This window comes from Coregonus clupeaformis, chromosome 21 (genome assembly GCF_020615455.1).
Source record: "Coregonus clupeaformis isolate EN_2021a chromosome 21, ASM2061545v1, whole genome shotgun sequence".
NCBI lineage: Eukaryota > Metazoa > Chordata > Actinopteri > Salmoniformes > Salmonidae > Coregonus > Coregonus clupeaformis.
The window spans coordinates 45,434,218-45,460,317 of record NC_059212.1 but is presented as its reverse complement, the minus strand read 5'-3'; the positions used below and the strand labels follow the sequence as shown (position 1 = coordinate 45,460,317).

Here is a 26,100-nt window from a genome sequence, read left to right as displayed (position 1 = left end):
TAAATATTTTCATAAAGGAACTGATAAAACACACAGGTGCTAAATCAAGGTGACTTACAAAGATGAGGACCAAGAGCAAGAGAGGGAGTGAGTTGACGTAGCGTCCACAACTAAAGAATCACTGTGGAATCTAAAAGACACGTATCCCGAAAACGGAACGGGGGATATCTAGTCAGTTGTACAACTGGATGCATTCAACTGAAATGTGTCTTCCGCATTTAACCCAACCCCTCTGAATCAGAGAGGTGCGGGGGGCTGCCTTAATCCACATCCACGTCATCGGCGCCCCGGGGAACAGTGGGTTAACTGCCTTGCTCAGGGGCAGAACGACAGATTTTTACCTTGTCAGCTCGGGGATTCGATCCAGCAAACCTTTCGGTTACTGGCCCAACGCTCCTACCCGCCAGGCTACCTGCCGTATTCACTACGTGCACATGCTAACAGAAAGGAAGGAGGTGGGTAGCTAGCTAAGTCTGTCATTGTAGCAAAGTGTTTATAAACTACAAATCTGATCTCTTAAAAGTGATCTATACAACAGGCCAGGGTTCTTCAATTCCGGTTCTGGAGGGCCGAAACACTTCAGTTTTTTTATTTCTACCTGGTAGTTAATTGCACTCACCTGGTGTCCCAGGTCTGAATTAGCCCCTGATTAGAAGGAGAGGATGAAAAACAGAGGTGTTTCGGCCCTCCAGGACCGGAATTGAAGAACCCTGCAATGGGCTATAATTGATTTTGGCCTGACATATTAACTCCTTGAAAGAGTTTTCTGTTTTGATAGGGTTATTTTGCCTAAAAACCTTTACGCTTACCTGTAGAAAAAAAGAGAACTGCATCCCTGCCCAGCCTGGCAAGAGTGGCCTGAAGGGTGTTTAGCATCAAATCAAGGTGTAGACCTTACCGTGAAATCCCCAATGGCTCTGCAAACGCGGAGAGGGTTTTCACCGCTGCTGGCCTGCTCTCCAGACCATAGCAGGAGCCTGAAGGCAGACTCCGGCCAAATTCGTGTTTCTAAAAATGAATTCAAAGCCGAATAAGTATTTTGTTGGTTTAATTTGTATTTAATTCTAAGTAAGTCACAGGCCCAATGGCGTAATGTATTGACAAAAATTATTTAATACAACAAAATGTTTAAATGCTGAGCGCTTAATGTCCCTGCCAGCCTAGTGTGTCACACTAGCAAATGCTTCACAATGTATTTCTGTATAGGCTATAGCCTTGGAATAATTTGAAATAATAAGCTAATAATATAGCCTAAATAATTAATTAATTTTCATTCCTTCTCTGGATCCTGACCTCCCTATTTAGATGTTTTAATACGACATGTAGCCTATAATCATACAGTTTGGTTTCAATACCTCAAAAACCAAATGGTAGGTCCAGGTAGTTCCGTGAACAGTTGGTTAAATGGCGACTTTTAATGAGGAGGGAATTTGGAGCGGCAGTTTTATTTTATATTCTATTTTCTCGCCGGAGCGATCGGCGGGATTTCCGACCCCTCACTCCGCTCACGTACTCTGATTTATGAAGATATCAGTGGAACTCATCTAGATAAATAAAATATTAAATTCATCAACTCCACACTACAATGGGAATATCTTTTAACTAAGTCACTGAAATTCAATTGGACTGCAGAAATCAGCATTTTCAAAACGCACACCATCAACAAAGCAGCGTTTTTAAACCATTTTCATCTGCGTTTTACATTGAAAGGTAACTATGTTTTTTTTTTTTTTTTTTTTTTTTTCAATCGAGTGATATGGGACGGGCAACTAGTTTTTCATCACACAAATTAATGCAAAAACAATCAGCAGAAAATAGCTTTGTTTTCATCAGATGACAACAGAAATGCAACTCTATTTGGCAAGCAGCCACACAAGTAAATTAGCTTACAATGAAAAGAGCAAGGTATTTTTTGCGAAGACGATGCCATCAGATTTCTTATGTTTACCATAGATTCTAGAAAGAATGTAGCCAGCTACATTTCCTAATTTTTGCATGACGTTAATCTAAAACTATTGGAGAAATGTAAATAATATAATAATAATATGCCATTTAGCAGACGCTTTTATCCAAAGCGACTTAGTCATGCGTGCATACATTTTTGTGTATGGGGATCGAACCCACTACCTTGGCGTTACAAGCGCCGTGCTCTACCAGCTGAGCTACAGAGGACCACAGTAACAATTGTAACAATTGCCTCTTCCCCTCTGCCATCAGACAGAGCGCTGCCTGCTGATCGAATGCCGTTTGTGAATGTGTCTGAAGACTATAGCAAAGATTTCTCAAAGATTTCTCATCCGATTGGAGAAGTGCAACTGGAGCACAAAGTTACAATAAGAAGCATTTTAGATCTGTGTTTACAAAACACAGCTAGATATTTATTCTGCATTTTATATCTATTTTGTGCGTGGAGAAAAAATAAAATAAATGAATTCTGCGTTAACGCAACCCCTTGTCACAACAAATTCCTTCTTCTCTTTTTCCAGAGCAAAGATAAGATTTCCCCGTTCACCAAGACTCCGAAGCTTGACCGTAGTGCGTTGCTGGGGGGGAAGGAAGGGAAACCACCCAAGTCTTCCATGAAACGCAAACTGTCCTTCACCGTGAGCCCCAAGGAGAGAGACTCAGACACAGGTACCAGCGTCTCACCTGGCTACTACACAACTGTGTGGTGTGTGAGATGGTGATGGGGTATCTTTTTATTTTTCATGAATATACTTTTGTATCATTTTATTTGGATACAACAAATAGTGTCTTTATAAGCCCATGTGTGCTGGGCATCATGCAGATCCATGATACTATAATAAAATCAATAATGTACAGTACCTTCATAAATAGTATTATATAATAGTATATATCCAGTATTATAGTATATATAGTAGTATATATCTAGTATTATAGTGTATATATAGTAGTATATATCTAGTATAAGAGTGTACATATATAATAGTAAACTCTGCAAAAAAAGAAACGTCCTCTCACTGTCAACTGCGTTTATTTTCAGCAAACTTAACGTGTAAATATTTGTATGAACATAACAAGATTCAACAACTGAGACATAAACTGAACAAGTTCCACAGACATGTGACTAACATAAATGGGATAATGTGTCCCTGAACAAAGGGGGGGGGGTCAAAGTAACAGTGAGTATCTGGTGTGGCCACCAGCTGCATTAAGTACTGCAGTGCATCACCTCTTCATGGACGGCACCAGATTTGCCAGTTCTTGCTGTGAGATGTTACCCCACTCTTCCACCAAGGCACCTGCAAGTTCCCTGGACATTTGTGGGGGGAATGGCCCTAGCCCTCACCCTTCGATCCAACAGGTCCCAGATGTGCTCAATGGGATTGAGATCCGGGCTCTTCGCTGGCCATGGCAGAACACTGACATTCCTGTCTTGCAGGAAATCACGCACAGAACGAGCAGTATGGCTGGTGGCATTGTCATGCTGGAGGGTCATGTCAGGATGAGCCTGCAGGAAGGGTACCACATGAGGGAGGAGGATGTCTTCCCTGTAACGCACAGCGTTGAGATTGCCTGCAATGACAACAAGCTCAGTCCGATGATGCTGTGACACACCGCCCCAGACCATGACCGACACTCCACCTCCAAATCGATCCCGCTCCAGAGTACAGGCCTCGGTGTAATGCTCATTCCTTCGACGATAAACGCGAATCCGACCATCACCCTTGGTGAGACAAAACCGTGACTCGTCAGTGAAGAGCACTTTTTGCCAGTCCTGTCTGGACCAGCGACGGTGGGTTTGTGCCCATAGGCGACGTTGTTGCCAGTGATATCTGGTGAGGACCTGCCTTACAACAGGCCTACAAGCCCTCAGTCCAGCCTATTGCAGACAGTCTGAGCACTGATGGAGGGATTGTGCGTTCCTGGTGTAACTCGGGCAGTTGTTGTTGCCATCCTGTACCTGTACCGATCCTGTGCAGGTGTTGTTACACGTGTTCTGCCACTGCGAGGACGATCAGCTGTCCGTCCCGTCTCCCTGTAGCACTGTCTTAGTTCGGACAGTACGGACATTGCAATTTATTGCCCTGGCCACATCTGCAGTCCTCATGCCTCCTTGCAGCATGCCTAAGGCACGTTCACGCAGATGAGCAGGGACCCTGGGCATCTTTCTTTTGGTGTTTTTCAGAGTCAGTAGAAAGGCCTCTTTAGTGTCCTTAGTTTTCATAACTGTGACCTTAATTGCCTACCGTCTGTAAGCTGTTAGTGTCTTAACGACCGTTCCACAGGTGCATGTTCATTAATTGTTTATGGTTCATTGAACAAGCATGGGAAACAGTGTTTAAACCCTTTACAATGAAGATCTGTGAGGTTATTTGGATTTTTACGAATTATCTTTGAAAGACAGGGTCCTGAAAAAGGAACGTTTCTTTTTTTGCTTTTATGTTCATTATGGCCAAACAGTTCTATTTTTGTTTCATCAGACCAGGGGACATTTCTCCAAAAAGTACGATCTTTGTCCCCATGTGCAGTTGCAAACCGTAGTCTGGCTTTTTATGGTGGTTTTGGAGCAGTGGCTTCTTCCTTGCTGAGAGGCCTTTCAGGTTATGTCGATATAGGACTTGTTTTACTGTGGATATAGATACTTTTGTACCTGTTTCCTCCAGCATTTTCACAAGGTCCTTTGCTGCTGTTCTGGGATTGATTTGCACTTTTCACAACAAAGTACATTCATCTCTAGGAGACAGAACGCGTCTCCTTCCTGAGCGGTATGACGGCTGCGTGGTCCCATGGTGTTTATACTTGCGTACTATTGTTTGTACAGATGAACGTGGTACCTTCAGGCGTTTGGAAATTGCTCCCAAGGATGAGCCAGACTTGTGGAGGTCTACAATTTATTTTCTGAGGTCTTGGCTGATTTTCTTTTGATTTTCCCATGATGTCAACCAAAGAGGCACTGAGTTTGAAGGTAGGCCTTGAAATACATCCACAGGTACACCTCCAATTGACTCAAATGATGTCAATTAGCCTATCAGAAGCTTCTAAAGCCATGACATCATTTTCTGGAATTTTCCAAGCTGTTTAAAGGCACAGTCAACTTCGTGTATGTAAACTTCTGACCAAATGGAATTGTGATATTGATTAAATTTAAATTATACACTACTATATATACACACTACTATATACACACACTACTATGTGTTTGTGTACACACACACACACACACACACACACACACACACACACACACACTACCATTCAGAAGTTTGGGGTCACTTAGAAATGTCCTTGTTTTCGAAAGAAAAGCAATTTTTTTTGGTTCATTAAAATAACATCAAATTGATCAGAAATACAGTGTAGACATTGTAAATGGCTATTGTAGCTGGAAACGGCTGAATTTTAATGGAATATCTACATAGGCGTACAGAGGCCCATTTATCAGCAACCATCAGTCCTGTGTTCCAATGGCACGTTGTGTTTGCTAATCCAAGTTTATCATTTTAAAAGGCTAATTGATCATTAGGAAACCCTTTTGCAATTATGTTAGCACAGCTGAAAACTGGCAGCTTCATTAAATAGTACCCGCAAAACACCAGTCTCAACGTCAACAGTGAAGAGGCGACTCCGGGATGCTGACCTTCTAGGCAGAGTTGCAAAGAAAAAGCCACATCTCAGACTGGCCATCTTAATCGTTTCTTTTTTTTTTGGGCCAGTCTGAGATATGACTTTTTCTTTGCAACTCTGCCTAGAAGGTCAGCATCCCGGAGTCGCCTCTTCACTGTTGACGTTGAGACTGGCGTTTTGCGGGTACTATTTAATGAAGCTGCCAGTTGAGGACCTGTGAGTAACGTTAACTAGACAACAGCTGTACTGGTATGATATGGGGAACATGTTCACAGTAATGTTAAGTAAACAACTTGATCAAAAAGAGGAACCAACAGCTCTTTTTTTTTTTTTTTTAACTAAGTCGCTCTTGATAAGCAACGTCTGCTAAGTGATTTTAAATGTGAATGTTAAATGCTGCACTCGGGTTCAGACTGCCTTGTTGTACTGCACCACCAACAGCTTCAGCTTCTAGTTTTCACTTCAGCTCAAATCTGGATCAGCCAGAGATAATCTAGTTGTATTGGGGGCAGTAGTGGCGCTGTAACCTAAGATCATTGCCGGTATAACTAAGCATTCATCTGGTGTAATAGCTTCCCTGTAACCAGCCACACACACACACACACACAGTCCCCTGTATCCAACCAACCAACCCATGGTTTGGATATTAAAACCCCCTTATTGCACCTTTGCCAACACACACACACACAGTGCTGCTTTTCCTTTGAAGTCTATAAACAGTCGTTTTGGTCTGATCCTGGATCTGAAACTGGAGGTTGAATCTGTAATTACTATAAAGGAAGGAGGACCCTGGATAAGGTGGTCTAAACAGGAGACTCTAGGTCCACACACTGTGAACCATACCCCTTCACACACACTCTGTGAACCATACTCCTTCACACACACTCTGTGAACCATACCCCTTCACACACACTCTGTGAACCATACCCCTTCACACACACTCTGTGAACCATACCCCTTCACACACACTCTGTGAACCATACCCCTTCACACACACTCTGTGAACCATACCCCTTCACACACACTCTGTGAACCATACCCCTTCACACACACTCAGTGAACCATACTCCTTCACACACACACTCTGTGAACCATACCCCTTCACACACACTCTGTGAACCATACCCCTTCACACACACTCTGTGAACCATACCCCTTCACACACACTCTGTGAACCATACCCCTTCACACACACTCAGTGAACCATACTCCTTCACACACACACTCAGTGAACCATACTCCTTCACACACACACTCTGTGAACCATACTCCTTCACACACACTCAGTGAACCATACTCCTTCACACACACTCTGTGAACCATACTCCTTCACACACACTCAGTGAACCATACTCCTTCACACACACACTCAGTGAACCATACTCCTTCACACACACTCTGTGAACCATAACCCTTCACACACACTCAGTGAACCATACCCCTTCACACACACTCAGTGAACCATACTCCTTCACACACACTCAGTGAACCATACCCCTTCACACACACACTGTGAACCATACTCCTTCACACTGTGAACCATACCCCTTCACACACACTCTGTGAACCATACTCCTTCACACACACTCAGTGAACCATACCCCTTCACACACACTCTGTGAACCATACTCCTTCACACACACTCAGTGAACCATACTCCTTCACACACACACTCTGTGAACCATACTCCTTCACACACTCTGTGAACCATACTCCTTCACACACACACTCTGTGAACCATACTCCTTCACACACACTCAGTGAACCATACTCCTTCACACACACACTCAGTGAAACGTTACTCCTTCTCCTCCACGTTTTAGCTCTGAATAAATGTTGTAATGAATGTCCCATAATCCCATCAGTGTAGTCTAGACCCCAATATGGAGCCCTGGTCGTCCTCTTCTCCTCATTGAAATGGATTGAGTCTACTATACATTACAACTCTGACTACAGGTTTTCCCAGTTGCACTTTTTTTAACAGAATTAGGAATTGTCAAAGGATAAGTCTTTAGTTAAAAGTCAAATCCTCAAATCCAGTATTCAGACCCCTTGAATTTTTCCACATTTTGTTACGTTACAGCCTTATTCTAAAATTGATTAAATTGTATTTTTTCCTCATCAATCTTCATACAATACCCCATAATGACAAAGCAAAAACACGTTTTTAGACATTTTTGCCAATGTACTAAAACATTTACAAAAATATCACATTTACATAAGTATTCCGACCCTTTACTCAGTACTGTGTTGAAGCACCTTTGGCAGCGATTACAGGCTTGAGTCTTGGGTATGATGCTACAAGCTTGGCACACCTTTATTTGGGGTGTTTCTCCCATTCTTCTCTGCAGATCCTCTCAAGCTCTGTCAGGTTGGATTGCTATTTTCAGGTCTCTCCAGAGATGTTCGATCAGGTTCAAGTCCAGGCTCTGGCTGGGCCACTCAAGGACATTCAGAGACTTGTCACGAAGCCACTTCTGCATTGTCTTGGCTGTGTGCTTAGGGTCGTTGTCCTGTTGGAAGGTGAACCTTCGCCCCAGTCTGAGGTCCTGAGCACTCTGGAGCAGGTTTTCATCAAGGATCTCTGTTTGCTCCGTTCACCTTTCCTTCGATCCTGACTAGACTCCCAGTCCCTGCCGCTGAAAAACATCCCCACAGCATGATGCTGCAACCACCATGCTTCACCGTAGGGATGGTGCCAGGTTTCCTCCAGACGTGACGCTTGGCAATCAGGCCAATGAGTTCAATTTTGATTTTATCAGACCAGAGAATCTTGTTTCTCATGATCTGACAGTCCTTTAGGTGCCTTTTGGCAAACTCCAAGCAAAAAGGCAAACTCCAAGCGGGCTGTCATGTGCCTTTTACTGAGGAGTGGCTTCCGTCTGGCCACTCTACCATAAAGGCCTAATTGGTGGAGTGCTGCAGAGATGGTTGTCCTTCTGGAAGGTTCTCCCATCTCCACAGAGGAACTCTGGAGCTCTGTCAGAGTGACCATCAGGTTCTTGGTCCCCTCCCTGACCAAGGCCCTTCTCCCCCCGATTGCTCAGTTAGGCTGGGCGGCCAAACTGATTCCATTTTAAGAATGATGAGGGCCACTGTGTTCTTGGGGACCTTCAATGCTGCAGACATTTCGAGTCACATAGCAAAGGGTCTGAATGTAATTTTTTATAAAATAGCAAATATTTCAAAAAACCTTATTTCGCTTTGTCATTATGGGGTATTGTGTGTAGATTGATGGAAATTGTTAATTTAATCAATTTTAGAATAAGGCTGTAACATAACAAAATGTGGAAAAAGTGAAGGGGTCTGAATAGTTTCCGAATGCGCTGTAGGTCACATCCTTGCTTCTGGCTCTAGCTGACGTGTGATAGGTCAAATCCTGTCTTCTGGCTCAAGCTGACATGTGATAGGTCACATCCTGACATGTGAGCGTTTGAATTGAACAGCCTGCAACATAGGAGCTAGTTGTGTTATTTTGGGGAGTGAAGGAAAGCCCCCTGGACAGCCCACCCTGGATCTTCACTGACTCCTGTAGCCTACTCATGACTCATCTGTGTGAGATGTGTGTGTTCGTGTGAATGAGCGTGTGCGAGAGAGCGGCGTGCATTAATGCGTTGCTTTCCCCCTGCTCTCTCTCCTCTCCCTCCCTCCTTCCCTCCCTCCCTCTTTCCTCCCTCCCTCCCTCTTTCCTCCCTCCCTCCCCCCCTCCCTCTTTCCTCCCTCCCTCCTTCCCTCCCTCCCTCTTTCCTCCCTCCCTCCTTCCCTCCCTCCCTCTTTCCTCCCTCCCTCCCTCTTTCCTCCCTCCCTCCCTCTTTCCTCCCTCCCTCCTTCCCTCCCTCCCTCTTTCCTCCCTCCCTCCCTCTTTCCTCCCTCCCTCCTTCCCTCCCTCCCTCTTTCCTCCCTCCCTCTTTCTTCCCTCCCTCCTCCCTCTTCCCCTCCCTCCTCCCTCTTCCCCTCCTCCCCTCTATTCTCTCTCTCCCCTCCCTCCCTCCCTCTTTCCTCCCTCCCTCTTTCCTCCCTCCCTCCTCCCTCTTCCCCTCCTCCCCTCTATTCTCTCTCTCCCACTCCCTCCCGTGTCTCTGCTTTGCCCAGTAGATGAGTCAGACCCAGGCCAGTCCACTGAGTCCTGGGGAGAGTCTGAGGGGAGGTTAGTGACTCCCTGCAGGATGTGTTTAGCAGGTAACTGTCGCTGCAGCCTGGGTCCTCGAGTCTACGCTATGCTACGCCACTATGCTGTTAACACACAAACACACATGCAAATACACACATACACGTGTTGTGTGTGTGTGTGTGTGTGTGTGTGTCGTCGTAGTAGAAACTGCAGCAACAACATGGCATGTACCCCACACTGTCTGCTCTGCTGTAAACACACTTGCAGTGTCCTATAGTCTTCCCTTGCATGCCGCTATGCTGTCTTCCTACACTGTTATGTTAGTCTGATCCCCCTGTCTTCCTACACTGTTATGTTAGTCTGATCCCCCTGTCTTCCTACACTGTTATGTTAGTCTGATCCCCCTGTCTTCCTACCCTACACTGTTATGTTAGTCTGATCCCCCTGTCTTCCTACCCTACACTGTTATGTTAGTCTGATCCCCCTGTCTTCCTACCCTACACTGTTATGTTAGTCTGATCCCCCTGTCTTCCTACCCTGTTATGTTAGTCTTCCTGTCTTCCTACCCTGTTATGTTTCTAATCCCCCTGTCTTCCTACCCTACACTGTTATGTTAGTCTGATCCCCCTGTCTTCCTACCCTGTTATGTTAGTCTGATCCCCCTGTCTTCCTACCCTACACTGTTATGTTAGTCTGATCCCCCTGTCTTCCTACCCTGTTATGTTAGTCTAATCCCCCTGTCTTCCTACCCTGTTATGTTAGTCTGATCCCCCTGTCTTCCTACACTGTTATGTTAGTCTGATCCCCCTGTCTTCCTACCCTACACTGTTATGTTAGTCTGATCCCCCTGTCTTCCTACCCTGTTATGTTAGTCTGATGCCCCTGTCTTCCTACCCTACACTGTTATGTTAGTCTGATCCCCCTGTCTTCCTACCCTACACTGTTATGTTAGTCTGATCCCCCTGTCTTCCTACCCTACACTGTTATGTTAGTCTGATCCCCCTGTCTTCCTACACTGTTATGTTAGTCTGATCCCCCTGTCTTCCTACACTGTTATGTTAGTCTAATCCCCCTGTCTTCCTACCCTGTTATGTTAGTCTAATCCCCCTGTCTTCCTACCCTGTTATGTTAGTCTGATCCCCCTGTCTTCCTACACTGTTATGTTAGTCTAATCCCCCTGTCTTCCTACCCTACACTGTTATGTTAGTCTGATCCCCCTGTCTTCCTACCCTACCCTGTTATGTTAGTCTAATCCCCCTGTCTTCCTACCCTGTTATGTTAGTCTGATCCCCCTGTCTTCCTACCCTACCCTGTTATGTTAGTCTGATCCCCCTGTCTTCCTACACTGTTATGTTAGTCTGATCCCCCTGTCTTCCTACACTGTTATGTTAGTCTGATCCCCCTGTCTTCCTACCCTGTTATGTTAGTCTGATCCCCCTGTCTTCCTACCCTACCCTGTTATGTTAGTCTGATCCCCCTGTCTTCCTACCCTGTTATGTTAGTCTGATCCCCCTGTCTTCCTACCCTGTTATGTTAGTCTGATCCCCATGTCTTCCTACCCTGTTATGTTAGTCTAATCCCCCTGTCTTCCTACCCTACACTGTTATGTTAGTCTGAGCCCCCTGTCTTCCTACCCTACACTGTTATGTTAGTCTGATCCCCCTGTCTTCCTACCCTGTTATGTTAGTCTGATCCCCCTGTCTTCCTACCCTACACTGTTATGTTAGTCTGATCCCCCTGTCTTCCTACACTGTTATGTTAGTCTGATCCCCCTGTCTTCCTACCCTGTTATGTTAGTCTGATCCCCCTGTCTTCCTACCCTGTTATGTTAGTCTAATCCCCCTGTCTTCCTACCCTGTTATGTTAGTCTGATCCCCCTGTCTTCCTACCCTACACTGTTATGTTAGTCTGATCCCCCTGTCTTCCTACACTGTTATGTTAGTCTGATCCCCCTGTCTTCCTACCCTGTTATGTTAGTCTGATCCCCCTGTCTTCCTACCCTACACTGTTATGTTAGTCTGATCCCCCTGTCTTCCTACACTGTTATGTTAGTCTGATCCCCCTGTCTTCCTACCCTGTTATGTTAGTCTGATCCCCCTGTCTTCCTACACTGTTATGTTAGTCTGATCCCCCTGTCTTCCTACCCTACACTGTTATGTTAGTCTGATCCCCCTGTCTTCCTACCCTGTTATGTTAGTCTGATCCCCCTGTCTTCCTACCCTACACTGTTATGTTAGTCTGATCCCCCTGTCTTCCTACCCTACACTGTTATGTTAGTCTGATCCCCCTGTCTTCCTACCCTGTTATGTTAGTCTGATCCCCCTGTCTTCCTACCCTACACTGTTATGTTAGTCTGATCCCCCTGTCTTCCTACCCTACCCTGTTATGTTAGCCTGATCCCCCTGTCTTCCTACACTGTTATGTTAGTCTGATCCCCCTGTCTTCCTACCCTGTTATGTTAGTCTAATCCCCCTGTCTTCCTACCCTACACTGTTATGTTAGTCTGATCCCCCTGTCTTCCTACACTGTTATGTTAGTCTAATCCCCCTGTCTTCCTACCCTACACTGTTATGTTAGTCTGATCCCCCTGTCTTCCTACCCTGTTATGTTAGTCTGATCCCCCTGTCTTCCTACCCTACCCTGTTATGTTAGTCTGATCCCCCTGTCTTCCTACCCTACACTGTTATGTTAGTCTAATCCCCCTGTCTTCCTACCCTGTTATGTTAGTCTGATCCCCCTGTCTTCCTACCCTGTTATGTTAGTCTGATCCCCCTGTCTTCCTACCCTGTTATGTTAGTCTAATCCCCCTGTCTTCCTACCCTACACTGTTATGTTAGTCTGATCCCCCTGTCTTCCTACCCTACACTGTTATGTTAGTCTGATCCCCTGTCTTCCTACCCTGTTATGTTAGTCTGATCCCCCTGTCTTCCTACCCTACACTGTTATGTTAGTCTGATCCCCCTGTCTTCCTACACTGTTATGTTAGTCTGATCCCCCTGTCTTCCTACCCTGTTATGTTAGTCTGATCCCCCTGTCTTCCTACCCTGTTATGTTAGTCTAATCCCCCTGTCTTCCTACCCTGTTATGTTAGTCTGATCCCCCTGTCTTCCTACCCTACACTGTTATGTTAGTCTAATCCCCCTGTCTTCCTACACTGTTATGTTAGTCTGATCCCCCTGTCTTCCTACCCTGTTATGTTAGTCTGATCCCCTGTCTTCCTACCCTACACTGTTATGTTAGTCTGATCCCCCTGTCTTCCTACACTGTTATGTTAGTCTGATCCCCCTGTCTTCCTACCCTGTTATGTTAGTCTGATCCCCCTGTCTTCCTACACTGTTATGTTAGTCTGATCCCCCTGTCTTCCTACCCTACACTGTTATGTTAGTCTGATCCCCCTGTCTTCCTACCCTGTTATGTTAGTCTGATCCCCCTGTCTTCCTACCCTACACTGTTATGTTAGTCTGATCCCCCTGTCTTCCTACACTGTTATGTTAGTCTGATCCCCCTGTCTTCCTACCCTGTTATGTTAGTCTGATCCCCCTGTCTTCCTACCCTACACTGTTATGTTAGTCTGATCCCCCTGTCTTCCTACCCTACCCTGTTATGTTAGCCTGATCCCCCTGTCTTCCTACACTGTTATGTTAGTCTGATCCCCCTGTCTTCCTACCCTGTTATGTTAGTCTAATCCCCCTGTCTTCCTACCCTACACTGTTATGTTAGTCTGATCCCCCTGTCTTCCTACACTGTTATGTTAGTCTAATCCCCCTGTCTTCCTACCCTACACTGTTATGTTAGTCTGATCCCCCTGTCTTCCTACACTGTTATGTTAGTCTAATCCCCCTGTCTTCCTACCCTACACTGTTATGTTAGTCTGATCCCCCTGTCTTCCTACCCTACCCTGTTATGTTAGTCTGATCCCCCTGTCTTCCTACCCTACACTGTTATGTTAGTCTAATCCCCCTGTCTTCCTACCCTACCCTGTTATGTTAGCCTGATCCCCCTGTCTTCCTACACTGTTATGTTAGTCTGATCCCCCTGTCTTCCTACCCTACACTGTTATGTTAGTCTGATCCCCCTGTCTTCCTACCCTACACTGTTATGTTAGTCTGATCCCCCTGTCTTCCTACCGTACCCTGTTATGTTAGCCTGATCCCCCTGTCTTCCTACACTGTTATGTTAGTCTGATCCCCCTGTCTTCCTACCCTGTTATGTTAGTCTGATCCCCCTGTCTTCCTACCCTGTTATGTTAGTCTGATCCCCCTGTCTTCCTACCCTACACTGTTATGTTAGTCTGATCCCCCTGTCTTCCTACCCTGTTATGTTAGTCTGATCCCCCTGTCTTTCTACCCTGTTATGTTAGTCTGATCCCCCTGTCTTCCTACCCTACACTGTTGTTAGTCTGATCCCCCTGTCTTCCTACCCTGTTATGTTAGTCTGATCCCCCTGTCTTCCTACCCTGTTATGTTAGTCTGATCCCCCTGTCTTCCTACACTGTTATGTTAGTCTGATCCCCCTGTCTTCCTACCCTACCCTGTTATGTTAGTCTGATCCCCCTGTCTTCCTACCCTACACTGTTATGTTAGTCTGATCCCCCTGTCTTCCTACCCTGTTATGTTAGTCTGATCCCCCTGTCTTCCTACCCTACACTGTTATGTTAGTCTGATCCCCCTGTCTTCCTACCCTGTTATGTTAGTCTGATCCCCCTGTCTTTCTACCCTGTTATGTTAGTCTGATCCCCCTGTCTTCCTACCCTACACTGTTGTTAGTCTGATCCCCCTGTCTTCCTACCCTGTTATGTTAGTCTGATCCCCCTGTCTTCCTACCCTGTTATGTTAGTCTGATCCCCCTGTCTTCCTACACTGTTATGTTAGTCTGATCCCCCTGTCTTCCTACCCTACCCTGTTATGTTAGTCTGATCCCCCTGTCTTCCTACCCTACACTGTTATGTTAGTCTGATCCCCCTGTCTTCCTACCCTGTTATGTTAGTCTGATCCCCCTGTCTTCCTACACTGTTATGTTAGTCTGATCCCCCCTGTCTTCCTACCCTGTTATGTTAGTCTGATCCCCCTGTCTTTCTACCCTGTTATGTTAGTCTGATCCCCCTGTCTTCCTACCCTGTTATGTTAGTCTGATCCCCCCTGTCTTCCTACCCTGTTATGTTAGTCTGATCCCCCTGTCTTCCTACCCTGTTATGTTAGTCTGATCCCCCTGTCTTTCTACCCTGTTATGTTAGTCTGATCCCCCTGTCTTCCTACCCTGTTATGTTAGTCTGATCCCCCTGTCTTCCTACCCTGTTATGTTAGTCTGATCCCCCTGTCTTCCTACCCTGTTATGTTAGTCTGATCCCCCTGTCTTCCTACCCTGTTATGTTAGTCTGATCCCCCTGTCTTCCTACACTGTTATGTTAGTCTGATCCCCCTGTCTTCCTACACTGTTATGTTAGTCTGATCCCCCTGTCTTCCTACCCTGTTATGTTAGTCTGATCCCCCTGTCTTCCTACCCTACACTGTTACACTCTAAACACCCTCTGCCTGCTTTCTAGAGCTCGCTAGCTAGCTCACCTCACGCATGTCTGTATGTTGGCTTGATCTTGTTATGAGTGATGCATAGGGGATACTTACATCACACACTGTGCTGGCCCCTCTTTAAGGACGCCGTGCTCGCTAACCGTTTTTTTTTGCGTGGCGTGATCGAGAGATACGGTGCAAAATATGTGGGGGTGGGGTGGGGTGGGGGGGGGGTCCACTTCATCACCTTATTGCATCACCCTTGTTGTTGATGATCTTGTCTGCATCCCAAATGGCACCCTGTCTCCTATATAGTGCACTACTTTCGACCGGGGTCCATAGAGCGCTGCTACACTAGGCTATATAGGGAATAAGATGCATTTTGGGATTCACACCTTGCTGGTTTGGCAGAAATGGAGGCGTGTGTATTTGTCTGGTTTAAAGTCTAACCCTGTTGTCTGTCCTAACTCTGTCTGTAGATAAAGACGGCCCGGATAAGAAGAAAAACAAGAAGGAGTCTGGGGGAAGTAAGAAGGTCCCGGTCAATCTTCTGTTTGGCTACCCGCTGTCGGAACGCAAGCAGATGGCCCTACTGATGCAGATGACCGCCAGGGACAACAGCCCAGGTTAGTCAGAAAACATTCATGCCCTGTCTCCTCTCTTCTCCTTCTCTCCCTCTCCTCTCTCCCTCGCCTTCTCTCCCTCTCTTCTCCTCCTCTCCCTCTCTCCTCTCCCTCTCTCCTCCTCCTCTCCCTCTCTCCTCCTCCTCTCCCTCTCTCCTCCTCCTCTCCCTCTCTTCTCCTCCTCTCCCTCTCTCCTCCTCCTCTCCCTCTCTTCTCCTCCTCTCCTAACCTCTTAGAGATGTTGATGGTTACTATATTTATCAGGATTCAGAGTCATATTGCTAAACAACAGCCTTGTTGATAATGGTCCTCTGTAGCTCAGCTGGTAGAGCACGGCGCTTGTAACGCCAAGGGTAGTGGGTTCGATCCCCGGGACCACCCATATGTAAAAATGTATGCACACATGACTGTAAGTCGCTTTGGATAAAAGCGTCTGATAAATGGCTTATTATTATTATTATTATTATTATTATTATTATTATTATTATTATTATTATTATTACAACAACCTTGTTGATAATGGACCTCCCAGTTGTCAGAAAAATCACTTTCTCTGTTGAGTCATTTCTCTCTCCCTCTCCTCCTCAGACTCGACCCCCAGCCACCCGTCCCAGGCCCCCCCGGTGCAGAAGAAGCCCCCCAGCAGCTCGGCCTCCAGAGCGAGGGACAAGGTGAACAAGAGGAACGAGCGTGGAGAGACGCCGCTACACATGGCGGCCATACGAGGGGACGCCAAGCATGTCAAGGAGCTCATCAGCCTCGGGGCCGACGTCAACGTCAAAGACTTTGCAGGTAAAGGAACACCTGACCACTCGTTATAAACTAGAAAGGTCCGTGTAACTTTTAAAGATGTACATACACATTTGAGTCATTTACCAGGGTGGCTTGTTAAAACGCCTGATTCTTACTTCATCCCCTGCGGAGCCATAAGGCTGCAACTTATTAGGGGCTGACCCCATTCCAGTTTCCCCTCAAAAGACAATTTCTTCCTTTGTCAGGCTGGACCCCTCTTCACGAGGCATGTAACCTTGGTTACTACGATGTGGCCAAGGTCCTGATCGCGGCAGGCGCAGAGGTCAACACTCAGGGTCTGGATGACGACGCGCCGCTCCACGATGCCTCCAGTAGTGGACACACAGACGTACGTTCACCCCTCGGCCTACCTACACGTAACCACCGCTGGTTTTCTTAACCTTGGGAGTACTGCTTAGATTTAAAACTACTTCACAATTTATTGACCTTTTATTCAGGAAATTATCTGCTGTCTTGAGTTCGGGGAGTTCAAAGACTATCAACATTTTATTTAAAAACCACACTGACGTAAATATTCACAAAGACGGACCGGAGTCCAACAAGCAGGACCTAGAGATGGCAACTAATCACTTGTCCTCTCCTCTCCGTCTAGATTGTGAAGCTGCTGCTGAGACATGGAGGGAATGCGTTCCAGGCCAACAGGCGAGGGGAGCGACCCGTAGACATCGCTGATTCCCGGGAGCTGGAGCTCCTCCTAAAGGGGGAGGTGCCCCTCTCAGACGCAGAGGATAGCTCCTCAGGTAAGGTGTCCTGGAGGGGATAGCTCCTCAGGTATGGTGTCCTGGAGGGGATGGCTCCTCAGGTATGGTGTCCTGGAGGGGATAGCTCCTCAGGTATGGTGTCCTGGAGGAGATAGCTCCTCAGGTATGGTGTCCTGGAGGGGATAGCTCCTCAGGTATGGTGTCCTGGAGGGGATAGCTCCTCAGGTATGGTGTCCTGTAGAGGATAGCTCCTCGGGTGTGGTGTCCTGGAGGGGATAGCTCCTCAGGTGTGGTGTCCTGTAGAGGATAGCTCCTCGGGTGTGGTGTCCTGGAGGGGATAGCTCCTCGGGTGTGGTGTCCTGGAGGGGATAGCTCCTCAGGTGTGGTGTCCTGGAGGGGATAGCTCCTCAGGTGTGGTGTCCTGGAGGGGATAGCTCCTCAGGTGTGGTGTCCTGTAGAGGATAGCTCCTCAGGTATGGTGTCCTGGAGGGGATAGCTCCTCAGGTGTGGTGTCCTGTAGAGGATAGCTCCTCAGGTGTGGTGTCCTGGAGGGGATAGCTCCTCAGGTATGGTGTCCTGGAGGGGATAGCTCCTCAGGTATGGTGTCCTGGAGGGGATAGCTCCTCAGGTATGGTGTCCTGGAGGGGATAGCTCCTCAGGTGTGGTGTCCTGGAGGGGATAGCTCCTCAGGTATGGTGTCCTGGAGGGGATAGCTCCTCAGGAATGGTGTCCTGGAGGGGATAGCTCCTCAGGTATGGTGTCCTGGAGGGGATAGCTCCTCAGGTATGGTGTCCTGGAGGGGATAGCTCCTCAGGTGTGGTGTCCTGGAGGGGATAGCTCCTCAGGTGTGGTGTCCTGGAGGGGATAGCTCCTCAGGTGTGGTGTCCTGGAGGGGATAGCTCCTCAGGTATACTGCGGCTGACGCTTGTGTGCGGCTGCTCAGCCATGGAAACCCGTTTCATAAAGCTCCCGAATAAACATAAACAGTTATTGTGCTGAAGTTGCTTCCGGAGGCAGTTTGGAACTCGGTAGTGAGTGTTGCAGCCGAGGACAGACGATTTTTACGTGCTTCAGTACTCTGCGGTCCCGTTCTGTGAGCTTGTGAGGCCTACCACTTCGCAGCTGAGCCGTTGTTGCTCCTAGACGTTTCCACTACACAATAACATCACTTACAGTTGACCGGGGCAGCTCTAGCAGGGCAGACATTTTACGAACTGCCTTGTTGGAAAGGTGGCATCCTATGACGGTGCCACGTGGTCCTCTGTAGCTCAGCTGGTAGAGCACGGCGCTTGTAACGCCAAGGTAGTGGGTTCGATCCCCGGGACCACCCATACACAAATAAAAAATGTATGCACGCATGACTAAGTCGCTTTGGATAAAAGCGTCTGCAAAATGGCTTATTATTATTATTATTAATATTATTATTATTATAAAGTCACTGACCTATTCAGTACGGGCCGTTGTACTGTCAATGTCATTGCATGGCTGTGTGCTGGATTTTATACACCTGTCAGCAACGGGTGTTGCTGAAATAGCTGAATCCATTAATTTGAAGTGGTGTCCGCATACTTTTGGCCATGTAGTCTAGCTAGCTAGCTTCTTTACAGCGAATTGATGCAGTCAAGACCCACACTACCAGATGAGATTACCTATTGCAGCAACAAGTGTGTGTAACTTGCTCAAGTCGGTTTGCCTACTTTCTTTCTCTCAAATCAAATAAAATTTTATTTATCACATGCGCCAAATACATAGAGTGAAATGCTTACTTAAAAGCCCTTAACCAACAATGCAGTTTTAAGAAAATAGAGTTACGAAAATATTTACAAAATAAACTAAAGTAAAAAGTAACACAATAAAGAGGCTATATACAGGGGGTACCGGTACTGAGTCAATGTGCAGGGGTACAGGTTAGTCGAGGTAATTTGTACATGTAGGTAGAGGTAAAGTGACTGTGCATAGATGATAATAAACAGCGAGTAGCAGCAGTGTAAAAACAAAGGCCTCCTCTCGTGCCCATCCCCCATCCGTCTGAGACAACAGACTGCCTTTCCTGAGTCACGTGAGCAAGTCCCCATTGAAGTAAAAAATATATACTAAAAAAACGTTTCTGTAAAATGCATGTATTTCGACTATCCGGATATCTGGGGGGAATATATATATATATATTTATATTATTCGAATTGTGAAATCATTTCAAACGGTTATCCCCTACTTGTAATCAAAACTTGATTAGAAAACAAGGCTATTTACTCTGTTTTCAAGATTTTAAGTCTTCTCTTTTCCTCTTATCTCTACAGAGTCTGAAGACCCTCCGTCGGTAAACCCCTCAAGTGTGGACGTGGATGATGACAACATGGATGACTCGGACGTGGAGAAGGTCTCTGACGGCAAACGGAGCACCGTGAAGGCCTCACCCTCCATGTCCGGCCTGGATGAGTATGAGTTCAAAGACGAGGAGGAAGAAGAAGACCTGAGTAAAGCCCTGAACGACAGACACATCCTCCGGAGAGAGCTGAGGCAGGAAGAGAAGGATCAATTGGCCGCGAAGCAGAGCGGCTCTGTCCAGTCCTCTAAGTCTAAGAAGACAAAGACGTCGTCCCGCGTCCTGTACTGCAGCTCGGATAGTTCCAGTGATGAGATGGAGATGCCGTCAGAGAGAAGGAGCTCTCCGACCTGCTCCCACGGCTCGGAGGGACACAAGGCGTCAGACGCCAGCAGGACTAAGAAAGAGAACCTCGTGACTTCCGAAAAGAAAGACAAAGGCAGTAAAGTAAAGAAGAAGAACAAGAGCAAGAACAAGAACAAGGAGAACCAGGAGGACGGGAAGGAGAACAGCAAAGCTCTGGTGTTCTCCGTAGCCACCGTGTCTGTGTCAGAGACGCACACGGACAAGAACAGCCGGGGTCTCTGTGGGGACGAAGACTCGTTCAAGATGTCCTTCAGTCCCAAGGACGACTCGTCCGTCCACCTCTTCCACCTGTCCGCCACCGTCAAGTCCCCCAAGCTCAACCACGGCCTGGCCGACAAGCAGCCGTCCTTCAACCCGCTCAAACAGGAGAACGCCAAGATGACCTGCGTCTCGATTGCCGAAGGCCCCTGTCTGCCGGATGGTGTCAAGTACAACCACTACAACCCAGAGTCCGAGTTCTGCACGGAAAGCTCCAGTAGTAAAGGCTGCAAGCACAAGGAGAAGAGCAAGCACCACCAGAAGGACGTCACCGTGGACGCTGGCGGTGGTGCGGTGGGGGAAGATGGGGGCTCCAGTCCGTATAATAAAGACGTCAGCGTGGCCAACAGTGTCGACAGCTCTGAGGGTGGTGCCTTACGGAAAACGGACAAGGACGGCAAGGTGGTCAAGAAGCATAAGCTAAAACACAAGGAGAAGGACAAGCCCAGGAGGGAGTATGAGACGGAGAGGAACCGCCACCGGCAGAAAGAGGGCAGTAGGAAGGACGGCCACAGGAACCTGGAGTTCGACCGGGAGTTCTGGAAAGAGAACTTCTTCAATGATGACGAACCTTTGCCTCCAGGGAAAACGGAGAGGGAGGACTGCGGATCTCCTCAGAATACATTGGGCAGCTCTCCTGTCAAGGAAGAGAGAGGGACAAAAGAAAAACACTCATCTAGCAGCAAGGAGAAGAGGCCGAGAGAGGAGCGCTTGAAGAAAGAGAGGAAAGAGACCTCTGCTGTCTGTAAAGAGGAGAGGGGGGGAAAGGATGGGAAGCTCAGTGAGCGTGAGGAGAGAACGGAGTGCCTAAGCTCTGGACGGGTTTCGGTTCCTGAGGAGACGCAGCATAACCCCACCAGTGTGAAAGTCGAACCGGAGGAGAAACCGGTAACGGGGACCCCGTCTACGGCTGATTCAGACCAGCTGGATGCCTCTGAGAAAGGCCAGCGGGACAAATCAGACAGGAGGCCTTCTGTAAAGGAACGGGAGGCTGACAAGACGGATAAAAAGCATCCTGACAAGGAGAAGAAGGTCAAGATTGAGCACCCTGAGAATTCCCAGAATTCCATGGATCGCTGGAAAGAGAGGGAGAAGGAAAGGACGGCGTCCCCTGGTGACAAGAACCACAAAGAGATCGAGAAGCTCAGAGCCTTGTCCACGACGAAAAAACACGAGGAGAGCAAGGACAAGAAGAGCAAAGACAAGCCAGATAAGAGGAGTGACAGGGAGAGGCAGGAGAGGGAGTACAGCGCGGGAGAACACAAAGACAGGACGAGCTCCGATAAGAAAGGAAAACCACCCTCAGAGAAATCCGTGGACCACAGTAAATCAGATCGGTCTAAGGAAAAGGAGAAAGACAAAGACTGCGATAAGAAGAAAAAGGAAAAATCTAAAGACGGCTCTTCCTCATCTTCCTCCAGCTCTAACCTGAAGCTTCTCTTGGAGGAGAAGGGCTATGTGTCTGAAAGTGGCAAGACCATACCAGCAAAACTACTAAAGACCGAGGACCTCCCAAAGACGCCAGAGAAAGACCGGAGAGACCGAGAATCCAGAGACTCTGACCGGCACCGAGATCGGGACAAAGAGCGTCACAAGTGCGACAAGGACCGTTCCAAGGAGGTTAGCAAGGCCAGTAAGACCAAACCCAACGAGACCGAGACTGACCGAGAAAACAGGTCCAAAGTTAAGGCCTCACCTGTCACCCGGGAAGAGCAGAGGCCCAAAGAGAAACGTCTGGACAACGAAGACCTGAGGCAGACCAGCTTCGAACGCATGCTGAGTCTGAAGGACCAGGAGATTGAACAGTGGCACCGGAAACACCTAGAAAAGATCAAACAGAAGGAGAGGGAGAGGATGAAACAACGGCCCTCTACGACGACAGACCCAGGGAAGCTCAAAAGCAAAGCCAAGGCCAAGATGACGTCCTCATCTTGTGGAGAACCGTGCTTGAGCAAAGAATTGCTTCGCTCCAAGAGCTCTGAAAGCTCCTCCGATGTTAACTTCCGGGACCGAGACAAACCCCTTAAGGACAGCACCAGCTCCAGAACCGTGTCTCTGGACGGGAAGACACTCTCCTGCCTCAGTGGGAAGCTGGTGGCTGGTATGGAGAACAGCTTGAGCAGGTCCCCCAGGCCAGAAAGTGAGCGGTCGGGTCTCATGTCCAGGTCTGTGTCCATGGTCTCTGTGGCCAGCTCTGAGGACTCCTGTCAGGCCACCATGCTGACGCCGAGACCCATCGAGTACGACTCGGATATGACCCTGGAAGCCTCCCAGGACTCTCAGCCGCCTTTCCTCCAGTCTTCCCTCCTCTCACATTCTAGATCGCCTGCCGTTCACGACAAAGACTACAACAGTCTTCCAGAAGCGGTGGGGCAAGGTAACCGGACTCCGCTGCAGAGCAGACACGCTTCCCCTTACCTTAGGGCTATTCTGGACGAAGATGCTAACTGTGCAACGGCGTCTGAGGGCAAACCGTTCGAAACTCAGTCAAAGGCCGCCGTGGTGCCTGCTGCTCAACCCAGTGAAGAGTCCACAAGTGTTAAGCCTTTAGAAACCTGTGCAGATCCAGAGGAGAGCCAAAGTCAAAGCGGTCCTGTTCAGATGCTTCCGAATCTCCCTAATCCAAGAACAGATGCAGATCTCAACACTGAGAGTGAAGGGAACACCACTCCAAGAACAGATGCAGATCTCAACACTGAGAGTGAAGGGAACACCACTCCAAGAACAGATGCAGATCTCAACACTGAGAGTGAAGGGAACACCGCTCCAAGAACAGATGCGGCTCTCAACACTGAGAGTGAAGGGAACACCGCTTCAGGTGTCCTTCTCCCACCTCAAGCATCCAACACCAGAGATCCTCACGTAAAGGACTCCTCAACACTTCCGCAGGCTGGTGTCCCACAGATAGCTACACCAGCACCGAGAGGGTCTTCTTCCACCTCTGACCCTCTCCTAATACGGGACGTACAGTGTATCCCTGTAGAGACCTCCAGTGCGGAGCCTGAATGTAGTAGGAAGGAGCTGCCCTCTGAGGACATGGTGGCGTCGTCATCTCTCTCCTCTCGACCACTGTTCTCATCTCTCTCTGCTAGCCAGTCATGGCAAACCCTTCCAAACGCCAGTATGGTGACCTCACTGCAGATGCAGACGGAGACTGATCCATCTCTGGCTCTCGATCCTAAAGATAAAGCTCCAGTTGAGAGTGCAGCCAGCAGCGCTGAAAGCAGAGCAGCTGTAGAGAGCCCTGAGAGTGCGTTAGTAGCGTCTAGACCGGAATGGATGGACAACCCAGTAGCTTCCACCAGTGCTAGCACAGAGGAGTCCATGGCGACCACCACCAGCAAAACCAAGGACTCTCCAGAGGAGATGGACACTGACGTGAACAGTCAAGAAGACTGTAAGAAATCCAGATTCTCCAGTGACGACGTGGGTCCTAGCGATCCTCAGCCGGACAAAAACGACCAGCTTACACCGTCCACTGTGTCGCGCTGCCCGAGCCCTGAACACAAGGGACAAGAAACGTCCGATGCTCCTGACCGCACATTGGAGAAGAGCAGAGGTCCTGAGGCCATGTCAACAGAAAGGGCTAGTTATTGGTCTTCATCAGAGTGCAGTAGTACGGTCGCCGTCCCTGAGGTGAAGTCAGAGCCATGCCCAGAGCCAATGGAAATGTCTTCTACCTCCGAGGAGAGACCAGAAGGACAGACTCCCTCGATTGTTGGATCAGACCACACCCAGAGTACTTCTGGACAGAGTAGTAACTTCCAGCAGGGCTCTCAGACAGACCAGAGCGGTAGTGGTAGTAGTTACAGCAGCAGTGGGGTCTCTGCTAGCTCTTCCCCCCAGTCTGCAGACAGAGACTCTGACTCCTCCGGGGCTAAGGCCAAGGTCCTCTCCCTAACCATGGAGGAGGACCAGGACTTCCAGCAGACACACCCCAGGAAGAGGAAGATGCCCAGGATGTCTACCTCCAACCAGGCTGGAGGCAGCACGCAACAGGTGAGGGAGGGAGGGAGGGAGGGAAGAGAGGGGAAGGAGATTAGAAGTTTTGAAGGGGGAGAGTGGGTAGGTGAAAGGGAGGAGGCAGAGAGGTAAGGAGTGGTAGGTCTAGTTGTAAGGGTGAACATTTCTTATCTTGGGCACAGTAAAGTTTCTTATCTCCTCTACCTGATCTTACTGTATGTCTCTTCCCCTTTATCAGCAGTCTCTGGCGGCCATCGTTGACTCTCTGAAGCTGGAGGAGATTGAGCCGTACCAGACAGAGAGGGCCAACCCTTACTACGAGTTCCTGCACATCCGCAAGAAGATCGAGGAGAAGCGCAAAGTGCTGCTGAGCGTCATCCCCCAGCCGCCGCAGTATTACGACGAATACGTGACGTTTACAGGATCTTACCTGCTGGACGGGAACCCGCTCAGCAAACTCTGTATTCCAACTGTGAGTCTGGAGTTTCCTTTTTAATCAACTCATTTATTCATCTTCTCTCCTCTTATGTGAGTCTGTCTGTTTATTCATAGGGTCTCCAAGACCTCTTCTTTTATGACCTCTTTTATGACCTCTTCTCCTTTTCTTTTTTTCTCTTCCTTTCTTGTCGTTTCCTCCATTTTAAAGTGATTTCAAGTGGTTTCTGGGAAATTTTTATTTTTTATTTATTGCTAAAGTCCTCCACTCAAGACACCAGCGTTAAAGGGTCTTATTTAACAAATCTTAAAGTTCCATGATGTTGAACCGTTTCTAATGTTTATTTGTCTCTGTAACAGATAACTCCCCCTCCGTCTCTGCCGGACCAACTGAAGGAGATGTTTAAACAGCAGGAGGTTGTTCGTATGAAGCTGCGCTTGCAACACAGCATTGAACGGGTATGTGGAGTAATTAAAGACTTTTCAATCTTCCTTTATAGCTTGATCTACAGTCAGGTCCAAAATGATTGGATTCCTTGATAGAAATGAGCAAAATATACTATAAGAAATGATACAAATACTGAGCTACTGAGCTCTATTAGAGAGTGGGAGGGTAGGGGAGAGTGGGAGGGGAGAATGGGAGGGGAGTGGGAGGGGAGAGTGGGAGGGGAGAGTGGGAGGGGAGTGGAGACTGGGAGGGGAGAGTGGGAGGGGAGACTGGGAGGGGAGAGTGGGAGGGGGAGAGTGGGAGGGGAGAGTGGGAGGAGGGGAGAGTGGGAGGGGAGACTGGGAGGGGAGACTGGGAGGGGAGACTGGGAGGGGAGGGGAGAGTGGGAGGGTAGGGGAGACTGGAGAGTGGGGGGTTGGAGCAGGTGATAATTAGTCCACTGACTTGGATGAATACCAGTCTAGGGCTTTGTCCCAAATCGGTCAAACATATATACAGTGTCTTGCAAAAGTATTCATCCCCCTTGGCGTTTTTCCTATTTTGTTGCATTACAACCTGTAATTTAAATTGATTTTTATTTGGATTTCATGTAATGGACATACACAACATTTTCCAAATTGGTGAAGTGAAATGAAAAAAATTACTTTCTTCGAAAAATTAATAAATAACTGAAAAGTGGTGCGTGCATATGTATTCACCCCCTTTGGCCCCTAAATAAGATCTGGTGCAACCAATTACCTTCAGAAGTCACATAATATAAATTCCACCTGTGTGCAATCTGCGTCACATGATCTGTCACATGATCTCAGTGTATATATACACCTGTTCTGAAAGGCCCCAGAGTCTGCAACACCACCAAGCAAGGGGCACCACCAAGCAAGGGGCACCACCAAGCAAGGGGCACCACCAAGCAAGGGGCACCACCAAGCAAGGGGCACCACCAAGCAAGGGGCACCACCAAGCAAG

General features: G+C 47.9%; 1 protein-coding gene across 6 annotated transcripts in view; it reads left to right on the top strand.

Moving 5' to 3' along the window:
- Positions 1-26,100, top strand: part of ankrd12 (ankyrin repeat domain 12) — a 65,491-nt gene that overhangs the window by 29,625 nt on the left and 9,766 nt on the right. For 3 of the 6 annotated variants that reach the window (XM_041842971.2, XM_045205929.1, XM_045205930.1), the window contains exons 3-11: positions 2,487-2,634; positions 9,682-9,765; positions 15,684-15,830; positions 16,416-16,619; positions 16,826-16,968; positions 17,233-17,380; positions 19,639-24,287; positions 24,490-24,723; positions 25,047-25,145. In XM_041842971.2, the coding sequence (XP_041698905.2) occupies positions 2,487-2,634; positions 9,682-9,765; positions 15,684-15,830; positions 16,416-16,619; positions 16,826-16,968; positions 17,233-17,380; positions 19,639-24,287; positions 24,490-24,723; positions 25,047-25,145 (5,856 nt within the window). The remainder of the gene's footprint in view (positions 1-2,486; positions 2,635-9,681; positions 9,766-15,683; positions 15,831-16,415; positions 16,620-16,825; positions 16,969-17,232; positions 17,381-19,638; positions 24,288-24,489; positions 24,724-25,046; positions 25,146-26,100) is intronic. The other 3 variants (XM_045205932.1, XM_045205931.1, XM_045205933.1) reach the window with 3 other exon arrangements.